At 50.0% G+C, this 16,842-nt stretch overlaps 3 protein-coding genes across 12 annotated transcripts in view; 1 reads left to right on the forward strand and 2 right to left on the reverse strand.

Moving 5' to 3' along the window:
• The window catches only part of MTA2 (metastasis associated 1 family member 2), an 18,950-nt gene extending 13,618 nt beyond the window's left edge, over positions 1-5,332 (reverse strand). For all 7 annotated transcript variants that reach the window (XM_081340864.1, XM_081340866.1, XM_081340863.1 and 4 more), the window contains exon 1: positions 5,099-5,332. In XM_081340864.1, coding sequence (XP_081196990.1) covers positions 5,099-5,126 — 28 coding nt within the window. In that variant the 5' untranslated portion in view covers positions 5,127-5,332. The remainder of the gene's footprint in view (positions 1-5,098) is intronic.
• The window catches only part of LOC308675483 (dapper homolog 1-like), a 126,626-nt gene that overhangs the window by 983 nt on the left and 108,801 nt on the right, over positions 1-16,842 (forward strand). The gene's annotated exons all lie outside the window — the stretch shown is intronic.
• Positions 6,038-16,842, reverse strand: part of EML3 (EMAP like 3) — a 28,666-nt gene continuing 17,861 nt past the window's right edge. For 3 of the 4 annotated variants that reach the window (XM_081340804.1, XM_081340805.1, XM_081340803.1), the window contains 13 exons: positions 16,485-16,580; positions 15,615-15,749; positions 14,843-14,981; positions 14,401-14,552; positions 14,171-14,296; positions 13,296-13,427; positions 12,577-12,644; positions 12,266-12,354; positions 10,815-10,912; positions 10,261-10,348; positions 9,247-9,345; positions 8,973-9,103; positions 6,038-8,149 (listed from right to left, as the gene is read on the reverse strand). In XM_081340804.1, the coding sequence (XP_081196930.1) occupies positions 7,955-8,149; positions 8,973-9,103; positions 9,247-9,345; positions 10,261-10,348; positions 10,815-10,912; positions 12,266-12,354; positions 12,577-12,644; positions 13,296-13,427; positions 14,171-14,296; positions 14,401-14,552; positions 14,843-14,981; positions 15,615-15,749; positions 16,485-16,580 (1,548 nt within the window). In that variant the 3' untranslated portion in view covers positions 6,038-7,954. The remainder of the gene's footprint in view (positions 8,150-8,972; positions 9,104-9,246; positions 9,346-10,260; positions 10,349-10,814; positions 10,913-12,265; positions 12,355-12,576; positions 12,645-13,295; positions 13,428-14,170; positions 14,297-14,400; positions 14,553-14,842; positions 14,982-15,614; positions 15,750-16,484; positions 16,581-16,842) is intronic. The other variant, XM_081340806.1, reaches the window with a different exon arrangement.

Raw genomic sequence — 16,842 nt, forward strand, 5'->3', positions numbered from 1 at the left:
GAGAGAGAGAGAGAGAGAGAGAGAGACTCTTCTCCTAAGGACCTGAAGGTAGGATAAGAAGCAATGAATGGAAACCAATCAAGGAGAGAAGCAACCTAGAACTAAGGAGAAACTTCTTCACAGTTAGAATAATTAACCAGTGGAACCACCTGCCTCCAGAAGCTGTAAATGCTCCAACACTGGAAGTTTTTAAGAAGAGACTGGACAGCCATTGGTCTGAAGTGGTCTAGGGTTTCCTGCTTGAGCAGGGGGTTGGACTAGATGACCTCCAAGGCCCCTTCCAACTCTGTTATTCTGTGTAGGGTAACTCAGGCAGTTGGACCAATTTTTAGCTTGTGGGTGGATTTTGATTTTGGACTTCGACCTCCAACCCAGCCTTCTCTATCCAGGTGGGGGTGAAACAATTTTGAGGGCAAAATGGATCCACACTTAGCTCTAGCAATGAAACACATCCTGAAGGGCTAACAGTTGCAAAAATGACTTCCTGGTGTGTGTGTTTTTTTTTAAAAAAAATGTGCAAATTTACTCCTAGCCTCCCCTTACAATTTTGATTCGGTGGCTTAATCAAGAAAAAAAATGGAAAAGGCAGTGGTGGGTGGGTGGGTGGGTAATAGCTTTTGTTGAAATAATAAATCCAAGTGTTTTGGCCCGACTGCAATTTAGCAAAACATTCCTAAACTCTAGAGCCAAATATTTGGGCAGAATTATTATTACCAACTTTTATGCTGGGAGACAACTTAAAAGGTATTTTCAGCACCGCGTTTGAGGAAAATCCAGCCAACCCTGGTTTGTTCAACAAGCCACAGCTTAATGTGTGTTGCATGAGCAAGCGTGCTGTTTTTTAAACACGTCAGTAAAACATTAAAAAAAAAATCTGAACTTCCTTAAATCCCAATGCGAATCCACGGCAGAACTGAGTTTGTAACGGGATTTCCCAGGGAGGGGTAAAAAAAAGTTCTCCACTTTAAAATGTATGGACTTCAACTCCCAGAATTCCCTTTTCTGGATGGGGACTTGAAGTCCACAAATCTTCAAGTTGCTGAGGTTGACTCTGAGCTCCACTAATTTTAGAACAGAGGTTCGACATTATACAGAGTCTCCTTGTTTTATGGCCACAATTCAGACCAAATTTTCTGCAGTTAAGGGAGACCTTTGTTAAGTGCCCCGTTCTACGACCTTTCCAGCCCGTTGTTCAGTGAATCACTGCAGCTGTTAAGTCAGTAACATGGTTGTTAAGTGAATCTGGCTTCTCCCGTTGACTTTGCTTGTCAGGTCGCAAAAGGGGATCACGGGGCACTGTGACCGTCATAAATGTGAGTCAGTTGCCAAGCATCTTGAATTTTGATGACGTGACCATGGGGGGGGGGGTGCTGCAGCAAAGGTTGTAACGGTGAAAAACAGTCATCAGTCGCTTTTTTTCACTGCCGTTGTAACTTTGAACAGTCACTAAATGAGCCATCATAAGCCAAGGACTACCTGTACTCTTGATTTGGCAAAGAGACCGCTATTGACTGGGTCATGGGAGGTATTAGGTCCCGGTTGACCATATCCTGCCTTGCATCAGCCTTGGGATCCAGGTAGCTCATTCTATTTTTCAAGTTTCACTTCCTCCTTTGAACGTGAGGGTTGAGAACTAGCAGCAAAGTTTCCTGCCATTTTGAGGACGGAAGGTGGTGAAATGGCAAGCCCGGGAAAAATCAGTCCAACCGTGGTTGTTTTTTTTTTCTCTCTCTCTCTCTCAAAAAACCTGAACGATTTGCCAGGAGACAAAACAATAATCAAACATCTCCACTTGCCCCAGGCCCTGGAGAAGGACTCGTAGGTGGATAAAAGGCCAAACCAGTTTAAACCTCTGGCTGACTGTGCGGGACAAAGGATGTTATTGATAATAATAATAATAATTCTGTTTTCTCATCAATGTACGTGTCCTTTGGTTTGGATCTTCAGGGTATTCTAGTCCAACCCCCTGCTCAGGCAGGAAACCCTAGACCACAGGTCTGCAACCCGCGGCTCCGGAGCCGCATGCGGCTCTTTCAGCCGTCTCCTGCGGCTCCCAGTCCTCTGCCATGTGCAGTCCCCCCCAAAAGAAGTGGGACTAAAAACGTTCAACCAATCAATTCAAATATGCAGGGTAGATGCATATCTCGACTTGTCTCCACTCTTCAGTCAAACCCTGTTCTGCGCATGTGAGCATGTACACGCATGTGCACACATTTTTTGTGGCTCCCAGTTTTTCCTTTTGTGAGGGAACCAGTTCCGAGTGGCTCTTTCACTGTTTCAGGTTGCTGACCCCTGCCCTAGACCATTTCAGACAAATGGCTGTCCAGTCTCTTCTTAAAAACCTCCAGAGTGTTGGAGCATTCATAGCTTCTGGAGGCAGGCTGTTCCACTGGTTAATTGTTCTGTCAGGAAGTTTCTCCCTAGTTCTAGGTTGCTTGTCCCCCGGCTGTGCCCAAATGTTAGGTTTCCTCTCCTCTGCTCATCTGGGTCTGTTTCCATTGCTACCAAAAACCTCAGGCCCCGCGAATCAACATTGGACCGGTTCTGATGCAGTCCATAATAAAAAAGAGCCAAGAAAAGCCAGTGATGGATCCAAAGGGGATTATAGAGAATTTAACCACCCAGGTGAATCCATCCAGATACCCCGGAATGGATGATCTTCAGAGCTGGAGATTTTGAGTTTAGATAAGAGACGGCCTTCAGCTTTTCTGAATGGAGATGGCTTTTGGTGCAGAGGCAACATTTCGTTTGGGGCACCCAATGTTTTTATCTGGCGATGCCAAGCTTCAACACCGGGCTTTCTGCAGGTGAGGTGGGAGACGCCAGGCTGGCCTCCATCTCACCTGTCCAGCCTGAGCAGGAAGCGATCCGGCTGAGAGGGGCGGCAGGCAAAAGGATTCTGCCCTGACCCAAAGAGGAAGAAGGGATAAAACAGCTCGGCCGGGTCCAACTTAAAATCCTCGTTCGGCTTTGGACGGAAAGGCTGGCAAGATCTAAAAAAACGAAGAGAGTTTTCCCTGCTTTTTGTTTTTCTGCCAGCTTGGAATTCAGACGTACTGCTTCTGTATATGGAAGCTCTATTGCTCCTCTGTATATTCTTTTAGCACTCCGTTTCTGGTTCTCAGCACTGAAGGATTAGCCAGACCTTGCAGGGATGTTGACTCGAGTTTCTGAAGTGGAGACCCCCTGCCCTTTTGTATGGGTTTCGTTATTCTCCCCACTCTGGAGAGTCAAATCACGCCCTGTACCTCAACAAAACCGCAGCTCTTTTGCTCGTCCGTCCATCTCACGTCCCCCCCAATTCCCCCCTTCTCTCTTGAAAGACAGGGATAAGTCCTGCCTTAGCTATCAAAGCCAGCCGGGTGGCTTTGGGCCAATTGGTGAGTTCTAGTCTTGCCTTTGGCATGAAGACAGCCGGGTGTCCTTTGAGCCAATCACCAGGAAAGGGGTGAGTTCTAGTCTGCCTTTGGCATGAAAGCCAGCCGGGTGACTTTTGGGCCCATGGCCAGGAGATGGTAAGTTGTAGTTTGCTTTTGGCACGAAAGCCGGCGCCGGTGAGTTCTAGTCCCTTCTTTGGCACGAAAGCCGGCCGGGTGACTTTTGGGCCAGTCCCTCTCTCTTTCTCAGCCCAAACCCACCTTGTGGGGAAAAGAGAAGGAAGCTGCGTTGGATGTTTGGTTTTTTTGCCACCTTGAGTTATTTATAAAAATAATCCAGGCAGTTTAAAAATAAAACAAAGTTTGTTGTTACCCCTGTGATGCCCAGGCCATTCTTTAACCAAATGGGGGGGGAAAGCTAATTATACCCCTCCCCATTTATTTTTAGCTTCTCCGCCAATCTCAGCAAGAGGCTTTCGCCCCTCTCTTTATCTCCATTCATAACCAAACTATTTTCCGTTTTTTTTCCCCTTGCCCTCCTAAATGGCTCCATTTTCTTAATCAAGTTGCTTTTCATATCCATGTGACGCTCACGCCCGAGGACTTCAGCACAGCACATCTGGAGAGAGCAAGGGAGTCTGGCTGGGGACGAGGGGAGTTCCTGCCCAGAACATCTGGAATGGGCCAGGAGTTGGGAGAACTCAGCCGTGGATGATGGGTGTTCTAGTCTAGCACATCTGGAAAGTGCCACGGGGTGGAGAGCTGCGCTGGGGCATGATGGGGTTTATTGCCCAGCGCACCTGGAAAGTGGCAGGGGGCAGAGAGCTCCGGTGGGGACGATGGGAGTTCCAGGCTAGCACATCTGGAGTGCCAGGAGACGGCGAGTTCAGGCTGGGGAATGATGGGAGTTCTAGCCTACAACCTGGAGAGTGCGAAAAGGTGTTCAGGCTGAGGATGATGGGAGTTCTAGCCTATAACCTGGAGAGTGCCAGAGGATGGAGAGTTCAGGCTGGGGATGATAGGAGTTTGAGCCTATAACCAAGAGGATGGAGAGTTCAGGCTGGGGACGATGGGAGTTTGAGCCTATAACCAAGAGGATGGAGAGTTCAGGCTGGGGACGATGGGAGTTCGAGCCTATAACCAAGAGGATGGAGACTTCAGGCTGGGGACGATGGGAGTTCGAGCCTACAACCAAGAGGATGGAGACTTCAGGCTGGGGATGATGGCAATTTAAGCCCAGGGCATCTTGGAAGGAAGCAGGCCTGGATGGGGACGATGGGCTCTCCCCTCCAAGAGGAATGGAGGATGGAACCAGAGGTCCAGCAACATTCTTGGGGTGCACCAAGTTTTTTTCTTGGGGGGGGCAGAATTACCTCCTAACAGTTTGCAACCCCACACAAAAAGGGGGGGAAAGCCCCCCCCAAAGGGGACTCTGCCCCCCCCAAAACAATTGGGGACCCCCCTCCAAATTTCCAACCAGCCCTTCCACCCTCCAAGGGGGGGTGGGTTGACCCCTCCCCCACCTTCCAAACCTGCGCCCCCACTTCCTGGTCGGGGCCTCCCCCCGAAAAAAAGAGCCCCCCCAAACCCGGACCACCCCCCCTCAGGCCCCCCAGCCCCCCCTTTTGTGCTTTAAATAAAGCCCTCGGGCGCCCCCCCCGCCCCTCCCCCCCCTCGCCGGGACAAATAACGAGCCCTGGGCAGAGCCGCCGCCTCCTTACCGCCCACCCGGTACATATTGGCCGCCATGGCGCCCCGCGACCTCCTCCCGGCCGCCTCGGCCGCCTCAGCAACTCCGGGCCCGGCTGCTCTTCATCGCCTCCCGCCGCCTCAGCCGCCTCAGCCGCCGCCGCCGCTCCGTCGCTCCCCCTCACGCAGCCTGGGCCGGCCCCGCCGCGCGCCCTTCGGCAATCTCCGGAAGCGCTCGGGCATTTCCGGTCGGGCTTCGTGGGAAGGGCAGGCCGGCGGCGGAAGCGGCTCGGGCTTTTCCGGAAAAGGAAGGTGGTTTTTTTTTTTTTTTTTCGCCCCCAGTCTGGGATAGCGAGAGGGGCGGAGATTCCTCCCGAGTGTTGCCGGAAAGGGACGAAGAAGACTCGGGCTCTTTCTCCCGGAGGGGTTCGGCTCACCTCGTTAGGAGGCGTGGGCGGGGCCTCAGCGGGACTTCGGAGAAAGAGCGGGCTCCTTCGGGTCTTTCCGCCCACCTTCGGGGGGAGAAGAGGAGAATCGAGTACTCTCGGCCAACTTCGGCCTTTTCCGGAATTGGAGGTTAACTCTTTCCTACCCGCAAGGGCCCCCCTCGCCCAACACACAAACCTTTATTAAAAGCGAACAAGCAGATGCAGAAATTTTTAATATTTTAGTGGTCACAACTGTCAAGCGGGAAGTGCGCAATCAACGCACTGATGAGCACATTGCGTACGTGCAATATGTGAGATATTTTTAATCTTGCAAGAGTTTGAAGACGGCGGTCCTCAACATTAGCAATTTTAAGATGGGTGGACTTCAACTCCCAGAAATCCACAGCCTTCGATTCTTAAAGCGTGGCTGGCTGGGGAATTCTGGGAGCTGAACTCCAACCCATTTTAAAGCATGCTGGCAGGGGAATTCTGGGAATTGAAGTCCACTCCTCTAAAGAATGCTGGCAGGGGAATTCTGGGAGCTGAACTCCACCCATTTTAAAGCATGCTGGCAGGGGAATTCTGGGAGTCGAAGTCCACTCCTCTAAAGCATGCTGGCAGGGGAATTCTGGGAGCTGAACTCCAACCCATTTTAAAGCATGCTGGCAGGGGAATTCTGGGAGCTGAAGTCCACCCCTCTTAAAGCATGCTGGCTGAGGAATTCTGGGAGTTGAAGTCCACCTATTTTGAAGTTGCTAAGGTTGAGAAACGCTGATGTAAACAAAAGGAACTTGGAATAGTGACTACAGTTCCCAGGATCCCTCAGTAATGGCCACAGTGACCAGCTTTATGACCGTCACGACTTAACAGTCGTTCAGTCGAAACTACCTGTACATCTACAGCACAGTTCAAAGCTTTCGAAGGGGTAGTAAATTTTGGCAGAAAATCTCCATGCAACTCAAAACCTGTCACGCTAAACCAGATTTGGGGATGCTTGCCTTTGCCAAGCCCAGATCCAGCAGAAAAGAAGAAAAAAAGACTTATCAAGATTTCAGATGCAAACATTTATTTTCTCTTCCCAACCAGGTCCATAATGAAAGGAAAAACAAAATCAAAAAAGTGGGTTTTTTAAAAAAAATCTATACAACAGTGCTTCCCCAACCTTTTTTCCGTCTAAAAACCACAATCTATTTTTGGGCTTTAGCAAACGTTTTCATTTTGTTGCACTTTTATGAAAGCCGAAATGGGAAAAAAAAATCCTACTTCAACAGAGGTAAAAGCTTGGATATTTAATTTTATTTACTGAATTAAATTTTTGTGAGGCCCACGGATCACGATTGCCGCCTCCTCGCAGGAGATTCATCCTGAATTTATTAACCAAAAGGACCCCAAACGGTCCCTTGTTTTCTTCAAAAAACAGCGTTTTGCACTGACACGAGTTTCACCGTTCCTTCTGCAAAACCATTAGTAAGTTTGTGTGTTGCTGGTACCCCCCAAAACCCCACATTTACCTAGTTTGGGCAAGTTTGGGAAGCACTGCTATAAAGGTGGTGCGCGACTTACAATTCTGTTCGTTTAGCGACCGTTCAGAGTTACGACGCCACTGAAAAAAGTGACTTATGACCGTTTTTCGCACTTATGACCGTTGCAACATCCCCAATGGTCACGTGATCAAAATTCAGGCACATGTATTTACGAGGGTTGCTGTGTCCCAGGATCATGTGATCACCATTGGTGATCTTCCCAAGCGGCTTCCGACAGGCAAAATCAATGGGAGGGGGAGGGGAGAGAGAGAGCTGGATTTACTTAACGACTGCCTGATTCGTTTAACAACCTGCCTAACCCCAGTGGCCATAACGGTCATAAAATCAGGCGCCGCTCCGCTGAAGAACCGTGAGAGAAGCCAGATCCACTTAAGGACGGGGTGACTCCCTGAACAAGCGCAGCGATCTGCTTAACGACCGTGTCGAACACCGGTCGCCCAATTAGCAAGCACCTCGGCCTGCCAACGGGAATTCTGATCCCAAATGCGGTGGCGAAGTTGAGCACTACTTCAACAGGGAACAGCGACGGAGGATCCAATTCCCCAATCTTTCTCTAGGCTTTGAAGATCCAGAGGCATGTACAGAGCGAAAGCCGAGGAAATCCCAAATGGTCCTTTCTACCTGCCTGCCGTCTCGGCAGCTTCTCCATCCACCCAGCCCACGGATGCTTTTTCGACGCACCACGTTTGATTTGGCGACGGCCGCGGGCGCCACCCGGCCGCGCGTCGCGGCTGCCCCTCCACCTTGTGTTAATAAGCAAACGGCGACGACGGTTAGCAAACAAAAACTCTCCAGGTAAGCAGGGCGGAAGGGAAGCCAACCGGTCCAAACGCAGGAGGTCTCTCCGAGCGATTTCCTCCACACCCGAGGACTCGGTCGCCATCCTTAAGGTTTCTCCCTCCGGATTTCGGCAGCTTCAGGTGCCGGCCCCGGCTTCGTGCGAGGAAACGGAGGAGAGGGAACGGCTGGCCGGGGGAGTGAAGCCCCCCAACATCCGCCATTGGAAGATGCTGGTGTCCTTGCCCCCCATGGAGATGAGGTGGCCGTCGTCGTGGGTGAAACGGACGTTGGTGACGTGGCTGCCGTGGCCGGTGTAGACGTGGCTGGGAGCCTGCAGAAGATCAGGAACATGGGGAAGGGGGGGAAAGAAAGAGACATTAAAAACTACGCTGTTTGATTGGGACGCCCCGAAACTCCAAAGTGGGGTGGAATTCTCCTGCCGATCTTATTTTGAAGGGCGGGGAAAGGCGGAGAAGAATTCAGGCCAGGGTTGACAGTGATACAGGTAATCCTCAATTTACAAACTGTTCTTTCAGTTTGGTTAGAAGATAAATTTAAACTGATATTATTGATACCTTTTAGAAAAAATACAACCCATGTTGATAGGCAACGGTACATTTACTTACGACAACAAGAGCTGCGTTTGCTTAGTGTGGAAAAATGTCTCATTAGCAGATGAAAAGAGGAAGTACTGGAGGGTGTCACATTGGATTAAGTGGGAAGAAGCTTACGTGTACCACGAAATGACTAGTGGGCTCGGTCATCACGTTGTTTAATTAGGCGCTTGATTGTAAAAATAGAAAATCAATAAAATATTTGTAAAAAGAAGAAGGAGGAGGAGGAGGAGGAGGAGGATAAGAACCATTGAACAATGTCTGGGCATTGCTTCCCAGCCAAAAATATTTAATAATCAGGTCTGGACTGAGGGGTTTTAATGATTTTAAATTGAGATTTTAATTCTTGGGGCCATATTTAATTTAATTTAATTTTAACTTAATTTTATACCGTATTGTTTTTCAATTTTGCCCTGTAAACCGCCCTGAGTCCTTCGGGAATAGGGCGGTATACAAATTGAATTAATAATAAATAAATAAATTCTTCCCGGTAAGAGTGCCCTTCTTCCCTACCGCCCGCCCCCCACCCCCGACTCCTACCTTGGGCTTGGCACAAGGGTACTGGAAGAGATGCACTTTGCAAAAATCGTCCGCCACAGCCACCACCCGCTCGTTGTGCGAACGGCACAGGGAGTTGATATCCGTGCCGTCCGAGCCATCAGGCCAAACCCCTGGAAAGAGGAAAAAGAAAAGGAGAGTTTAATTGGATTTTGTCCATCTGGTTTTGTGATGCTTGCCCATTTTGGGAGATTCCAGACCGCTCACAAAAAAAAACCCAACCCCAACCACTGTCAAAAAACAGTAAATCCGTTACCGAAAACGTGGAAACCCAGCACACAGGTGTAGGAGGCCCATTCCCGATCCCGGTTGTCAAACCGATTCCGTACTAGCTTGCAACCTTTGGCCACTTCCCCTGAAAGGAAAACCACGATTGCGATTGGGGTGTTTCTTTCTATCCCGCCCTTATTATTTTTAATGAATGACTCAAGGTGGTGAGTATAAATAAATACCCGTTCCTTCTCCTGTTTTCCTCACGACAGCCATCCTGGGAGGCGGGTTGGGCTGGGAGGGAGGGACGGACTAGCCAGAAGGCGCCTCGTCGGTTTTTCATGGCTAAGGCGGGACTAGAATTCCCAGTCTCCTGGTGATTGTCTTAAAGTCACCCCAGCTTGCTTTCATGCCTAAGGCAGGACTAGAACTCACCGCCTCCTGGTGATTGGCTCAAAGCCAACCAGCCGGCTTTCATGGCTAAGGCGGGACTAGAACTCACCGCCTCCTGGTGATTGGCCCAAAGTCACCCAATTGGCTTTCATGCCTAAGGCAGGTCTAGAACTCACCGTCTCCTGGTGATTGGCTCTAAGTCACCCAGCTTGCTTTCATGCCAAAGGCGGGACTAGAACTCACCACCTCCTGGTGATTGGCCCAAAGTCACCCAGCTGGCTTTCATGCCAAAGGCGGGACTTGAACTCACCGCCTCCTGGTGATTGGCCCAAAGTCACCCAATTGGCTTTCATGCCAAAGGCGGGACTAGAACTCACCGCCTCCTTGTGATTGGCCCAAAGTCAACCAATTGGCTTACATAACTAAGGTGGGTCTAGAACTCAGTTCCTCTGGTGATTGGCCCAAAGTCACCTAGTTGGCTTTCATGCCTAAGGCGGAACTAGAACTCACTGTCTCCTGCTTTCTAGCCTGGTGCTTCCCCCCCTGCTCTCTCCCTCCCTCCCTCCCTTTCCCCCCCTGCTCTCTCTCTCTCTCTCTCTCTCTCTCTCTCTCTCTCTCTCTCTTGTGAGAAAAAAGCCTGCTGCTGCATTTTAAAAAGTAAACTTACAATACAAGATTTCATAATCCCCGGAATTGGACATGATGAATTTCCCATCTTTGGACCAATCCAGATGGGTAATGAAGCTGGAGTGCCCCTGAAGTGAGAGAAAAAGAAGAGATCGATTATCCGATACTTTCAGAGTGGCAAGATAACAAAGGATAATAAGCAAGCAGAATCAGGCCGAAAGACCCAAAACGCAAAAAAAATTTAAAAAACACGTTTTCGAATGTTTATGGCAGTTTACTAAACTTTTAATTTTCCTTTCAGGCTAAGATGGAACAAAAGTTCCATTTTTCCCTTACGTCAGCGGAATAGTTTATTTTTCTTTATCTGGTGTTTTTAATTGGCTTTTTAGGGTCGCTTCTGTACAAACCTCTGTGTTTTGTATACTTGTCCGTGGCCCAGAGTTATTTCATTAAGACGAGCACCCATCACAATTTGCAGAATAAATAAACAAACAAATTTCCAGGAAGTTGATGTGTTCGTTTCATTCTTTCCACCACCCAGATTAACCGTTCCCTCCGGCTGGCTCTATCTATATTTCTCGCCCTTCTGCTCACCGTGCAGCGGCCAAAACGAGTATATTTATGCCCTTTCTCTTCCACACTGTATATATAGATGAAGTTGTCATGGGAACCAATGGCCAGGAACTCTCCATCTAGCATAAAAAAAAATGACAAAATTAAAAAAACACAAGTTTAAAGTAGGCCGGAGAGAAAGGAAGTCTCACCTATCTCCATCAGCAAAGGAATTATGATTGTTGGCTGCATAGTCAGCCAGATGTTTAGTCTGGATTTGGCATTTTTATCCACTAGTTGAGTCCTTCCCAACAATCGGGGATGTGACCATCATTTGCCAGATCAGAAGGGAAGAGACAGACCCTAGGATCTGATCTTGCTCCCTGTTTTTCTGCTTAACCTTTTCCAACCCAAAAAAACGAAAAACAAACCCCAACAACAAACCCCACATAAATCCAATTATAGAAATTATTGGTTGCTCCGAGTTGAACAGTGGGGGTTACTGATGTTCTCAGAGCTTGGCCGTTTTCTCACAGACGTTATGCTACCAAGCTATATAACATCATCCGCGCACGGGGGGAGCGAACTGTTCTGGCTGTTGATATAAGTAGCTTGCCCCACCAGTCTTAATTTGTGGTTTCTAACACACAGATAAGCAGGAAACAACACCAGATGAATAATCAAAGAAGAAACAATAGAAGGAGGGAGGGAGGAAGGAAGGGAGGAAAGGAAGGAGAGAATGGGAGGGAGGGAGGAAGGAAGGAAGGAAGGAGAGAATGGGAGGGAGGGAGGGAGGAAGGAAGGAAGGAAGGAGAGAATGGGAGGGAGGGAGGGAGGGAGGAAGGAAGGAAGGAGAGAATGGGAGGGAGGGAGGGAGGAAGGAAGGAGAGAATGGGAGGGAGGGAGGAAGGAAGGAAGGAAGGAAGGAAGGAAGGAAGGAAGGAAGGAAGGAAGGAAGGAAGGGAGAGAATGGGAGGGAGGGAGGGAGGGAGGAAGGAAGGAGAGAATGGGAGGGAGGAAGGGAGGAAGGAAGGAAGGAGAGAATGGGAGGGAGGGAGGGAGGAAGGAAGGAGAGAATGGGAGGGAGGGAGGGAGGAAGGAAGGAAGGAAGGAAGAAAGGAAGGAAGGAAGGAAGGGAGAGAATGGGAGGGAGGGAGGGAGGGAGGGAGGGAGGGAGGGAGGGAGGAAGGAAGGAGAGAATGGGAGGGAGGAAGGGAGGAAGGAAGGAAGGAGAGAATGGGAGGGAGGGAGGGAGGGAGGGAGGGAGGGAGGAAGGAAGGAAGGAAGGAAGGAAGGAAGGAAGGAAGGAAGGAAGGAAGGAGAGAGGGAGGGAGGGAGGGAGGGAGGGAGGAAAGAGGAATCACTTCACTCTCCCAGGCATTGCTGATATCACCTAGCTTGGTAATGAAATGTCTGCAGGAAAACAACCAAGCTCAGAGAATACCAAGAATTCAGCAAAGACGAGAAGATCAAAAATTAACAGAAAATCTAACCTGGGGAATAACGTACTACAGAGAGCTGTTCGTTTCCATCTGCATAGCTGGACAAAACCTGTCGCGTCTCCGTCTCCAGCACCTGCCATCTGAGGGAGATAAAAGCGATGCTGATGTACCTTTGATCTTGCCAAAATATTGTTTGTCTAGGGTTTTAGCAGCTATGGGAACAAAAGGAAAGATCTCTTTGATCCGAGCTGGCACCCACACACCCTGCAGGGTAGGGCAGAGGAACTAAGCTTTGGTCTGCTACCGTCTTGGTTTCGGAGAAGCTGTTCCCCAAACCAACAGCTTGATGGGAGGTAAATTACCGTCCAGTGCTGAGTCCCACAGTCACCACTTTCCCACTAGGGTGGAAATCAGCGCAGAGTCCTGTTTCCTGGGAAGGTGAAAGAGAGAAAGAGGGAGAGAGAGAAAGAAAAGAGAAAGAGAAAGAAAGAAAAAAAGAGAGAAAGAGAAAGAGAAAGAGAAAGAGAAAAAAGAGAGAGAGAAAGAGAGAGAGAAAGAAAGATGTTGGTAAGGTGGTTATTTGTAAAAAGGTAGAAGGATCCTTGTGCCTGGGACCAGGCTCTTGATAGGAGAGGAATTAGGTTTGGTAACTGCAGTGGCAAAACTCACATTCATTTGGAAGCCATCTATTGCCACGTACATTATTGGGGAGAATTGTGCCCGATTTTCGGACCTTTTTTTTTTTGGACACGGATGTTAAGCGAAACCTGGCGGTTGTTTACATGAAAAACACGGTCATTAAACGAATCCAGCTCTTTCCCCCCCCCCCAAATTGGCTTTGCCAGCTGGGAAGGTCAGAAAGGGCAATCAGCAAGAACCCGGAACACTGCAATCGTCATAAAAACATCTCAGTGGCCAAGCACCCACATTTTGATCCCTGAGGATGCTGCAACAGCTGTTCAGCGTGAAGATCCGTCGTAAAACGCTTTTTTCAGTGCCCTTGCAACTGGACGGTCGCTAAATGAACGGCTGTAAGCCCGGGAGTGGGGGGCTGCAGTTGTTCTATTCCCTCCCGCCGTACCTCTAAGGTGAGACTCCAAGCCATCATGTGTTCACCACCATCCCACAGGCAGAGCTGCTTGTCGTAGCCACAAGTGACGAAAAGGTCCCGCGAGGGGTGAGTCCCCAGACCCCAGAGTTCGTCTGTGTGGCCCTGCAAAGGAGGAGAAACTGAGTCACGGCTGAGAATACGGAGTCACTTGGAATCCTGCCTCCAGTTTTGGTCACCACGATGTAAAAAACATTGCCGAGACTCTAGAAAGAGGGCAGAGAAGAGCAACCAAGATGATCAGGGGACTGGAGGACAAAACATATAAGGAACGGCTGCTGGAATTGGGTCTGTCCAGTCTAATGAAGAGAAGGACCAGCGGGGACAGGATAGCAGCCTTCCAGTCTCTCAGGGGCTGCCCCAAAGAAGACGGAGTCAAGCTCTTCTCCAAAGCCCCTGAAGGCAAGACAAGAAGCAACAATGGATGAAAACTCATCAAGGAGAGAAGCAACCAGGAACGGAGGAGAAATTTCCTGACAGTTAGAAGAATTCACCAGTGGAACAGCCTGCCTCCAGAGGTGGTGAATGCTCCAACACTGGAGGTTTTTAAGAAGAGATTGGGCAGCCATTTGCCTGAAATGGTATAGGGCTTCCTGCCTGAGCAGGGGGTTGGAATAGACGACCTCCAAGGTCCCTTCCAACTATATTATTATTCATTAAACATGAACCTCAGTCAACTGAACATGCAAATTGACTGGTGCTGGTGGTTGACACAGGTTGCTGCCAGCATCCTAGGTATCAACCAGGTACTTCTTATCATCATCATCATCATCATCATCATCATCATAAGGTGGGAGGCAGGAGGCTGGGGCTAGGAGGAGCGTTGAAGTGGGGTCGTCTCTGCTCACCTGGATGATGGGTTTGAAGCCTTCGGCCAAACTGCCCCGTAGGAGAGCGTTGCGCGTGGTCCCCACCAAAAGCTCCCCACTCTCGCCCTCTGCGATGGTGCGCACGGCGCCAAATTGCTCCGGTATCTGAGCCGAACATTATAGGAAGGAACTTTTACTGACGTGCACCTGCTGAAGTGTTTCTTCCCCTCCCACCTCCAAACACACACACACACACACACACGCCTTACCTCCACCTCTTGGAGGACAGTGAGGAGGGGGCTCCACTGAACCAAACGACGGTCCTTGCCGCCCCCGCTCAAGACCGAACCGTCACGGCACAGGCAAAGGCAAAAGATGCTCCCTTCGTGCGCGTGGGTCTGCTTGCTGATCTGATAGGTCTCTGTTGGAGGGAGAGACAGAGCTGGGCCCACGTACAGTCACAAGTTTATCCGGTGTAGCTTTTCATCGGATTCTGTTTTTTTTAAATCAACGGAATCCACTCTTTTGCAGGGGGTCCTCGTTTTCCCACCGCAACCCAGCCCAGAATTTACGTTGCTAAGCGAGACAGTTGCTAAGTGAGTATGCGCCGCCACCACCACCCCCGTTTTACGACAAGGGGATTGCTCACAGTCCCGAGGTCCGCCTTGCCCATCCTGACGAGGGTCTCGGCCTCTCTCCGCTTCTGCTTACCTTTCGCCCCCTTGCCCAGCGTGCGAACGTCGGCCGCTGCCCTCGCCCAGGTGAGGATGTTGCCTTCGGAATCCCCCGTGAGGACATCCCCATGGGTGTCAAAGACAAAGCACTGGATAAACTTCGGCTTCTTGTATTTCTAAGCCAGGGAAACGAAGGGAAGAGCTGAATATGACAAGGGGGCCATTTGCGTGAAGTGTGTCAGCTCTGCAAAGTGCCTAGAGAGGCAATTTGGTCTCGGGATTAAGGCGCCAGGCTAGAAACCGGGAGACGGTGAGTTCTAGTCCCACCTTAGGCCGGAAAGCCGGTTGCGTGACTCTGGGCCAATCACAAGGAGACGGTGAGCTCTAGTCCCGCCTTAGGCAGGAAAGCCAGCTGGGTGACTCTGGACCAATCACCAGGAGACAGTGAGTTCCAGTCCTGCCTTAGGCATGAAAGCTGGTTGGGTGACTCTGGACCAATCACCAGGAGATGGTGAGTTCTAGTCCTGCCTTAGGCATGAAAGCCGGTTGGGTGACTCTGGGCCAATCACCAGGAGACGGTGCGTTCTAGCTTAGTTTAGGCATGAGTGAGTTTGGAACAAACACCAAGGGACGGTGAATTCTAGTCCTAGTTTAAGCGTGAAAGCTGGCTGGGTGTTTTTACGCCCATCACCAGGAGATGGTGAATTCTAGTTCCACCTTAGTTCCTGAAAGCTAACCGGATGACTTTGGGGGCCAATCGCCAAGAGACAGTGAGTTACATAGATATAATCCTTCTGAGATTCTTTTACCCCAAAGATCCCCTGTTTCTTGGTTAGGCTGCTTCCCAGCCAGGTCCAGAAATAGACGTGGGATTTTCCAGCTGTGATTATGTTGCTGCTGTCTTGGGGATTAAACTCCGCCATCAGGACGGATTCGTTGGTACTCTGGATAGGAAAAGGCAGAGCAAAAAAACAAAACCCTCAGGCTAGGATCCATTCTTGAGTGCGTAACAGATCTCCTGCAGGATCAAAATACCAATTCACGTAGGCCGCCATCCTACCTGCAAATACAGGTACTCCTCGACTTACATTCGCAATTCAGCCCAACATTTCCGTCACTAAGCGTGACAGTCATTAAGTGAGTTTGGCCCCGGGTTTTACGACCTTTCTTGCCACAGTCCTTAAGGAAATCACTGCAGTTGTTACATTAGTCACACGGTCGTTACACGAATCCGGCTTCCCCCCTGGATTTTGCTGGTCAGAGGGTCGCAAAAGGGGATCACGTGACACACACCCCCGGGACGTTCCGACCGTCATAAATGCGAGCCAGTTGCCAAGCGTCCGAATGTAAATCGCGTGACCACGGGGATCCTGCAACGGTCGTTAAGTGTGAAAAATGGCCGCGAGTCCCTTTTTTCCCGGGGCCGTGGTGACTTTGAACGGTCCCAAAACGAGCTGTCTTCCCACAACAAATATTCCACGTCTTCCCATTTGGTCTTTTGCAAACCCAAAATCGGCGATTCAACACCCCCCCTTTTTTTTTTTGGAACCGTCTCCCTGTTCCGGTTTCTCCGCTTCCATCCCTGCATGCTCCTCCCGCTTTAAAAAAAACATAAGCCCATCTGGCTGACAAGCCAGCATCGCGGCATCTCCCGTCGGCCTCTTTCCCCCTCTCGTCACCTTGATTTCAGCTTGCTTGGTGCCACGGAGGCAGTCCCACACGGAGAGCATGTGCTCGTTGGATTCGTCGATCACGCACAGGTAGGCGCCCTCGTCCTGGTTGGGGGCATAAAAGAAACGGCAGGTCAGGGTGGAACGGTGCGCGGGAAAGACCTTGGGGGATGGATGAAAAAGATGCCCCCCCTCCCCCAAGGGAACGGCCAGCCAAGAAACAGCTGCGTGACGGGGCAGCGCAAAAGACTCAGAAGGGACCTTGCTTAGTTTCCCGAGCTGCGAAGGAGAAAGAAGAGATGCTGCAAAGGAACAGCCAGATAACAGACAACTGAGCCCTGGGCTGCATAAGGGATGGAGAAAGAGG

The sequence above is a fragment of the Vipera berus genome, assembly GCF_964194415.1.
Source record: "Vipera berus genome assembly, chromosome: 16".
In the NCBI taxonomy this organism is placed as follows: Eukaryota; Metazoa; Chordata; class Lepidosauria; order Squamata; family Viperidae; genus Vipera; species Vipera berus.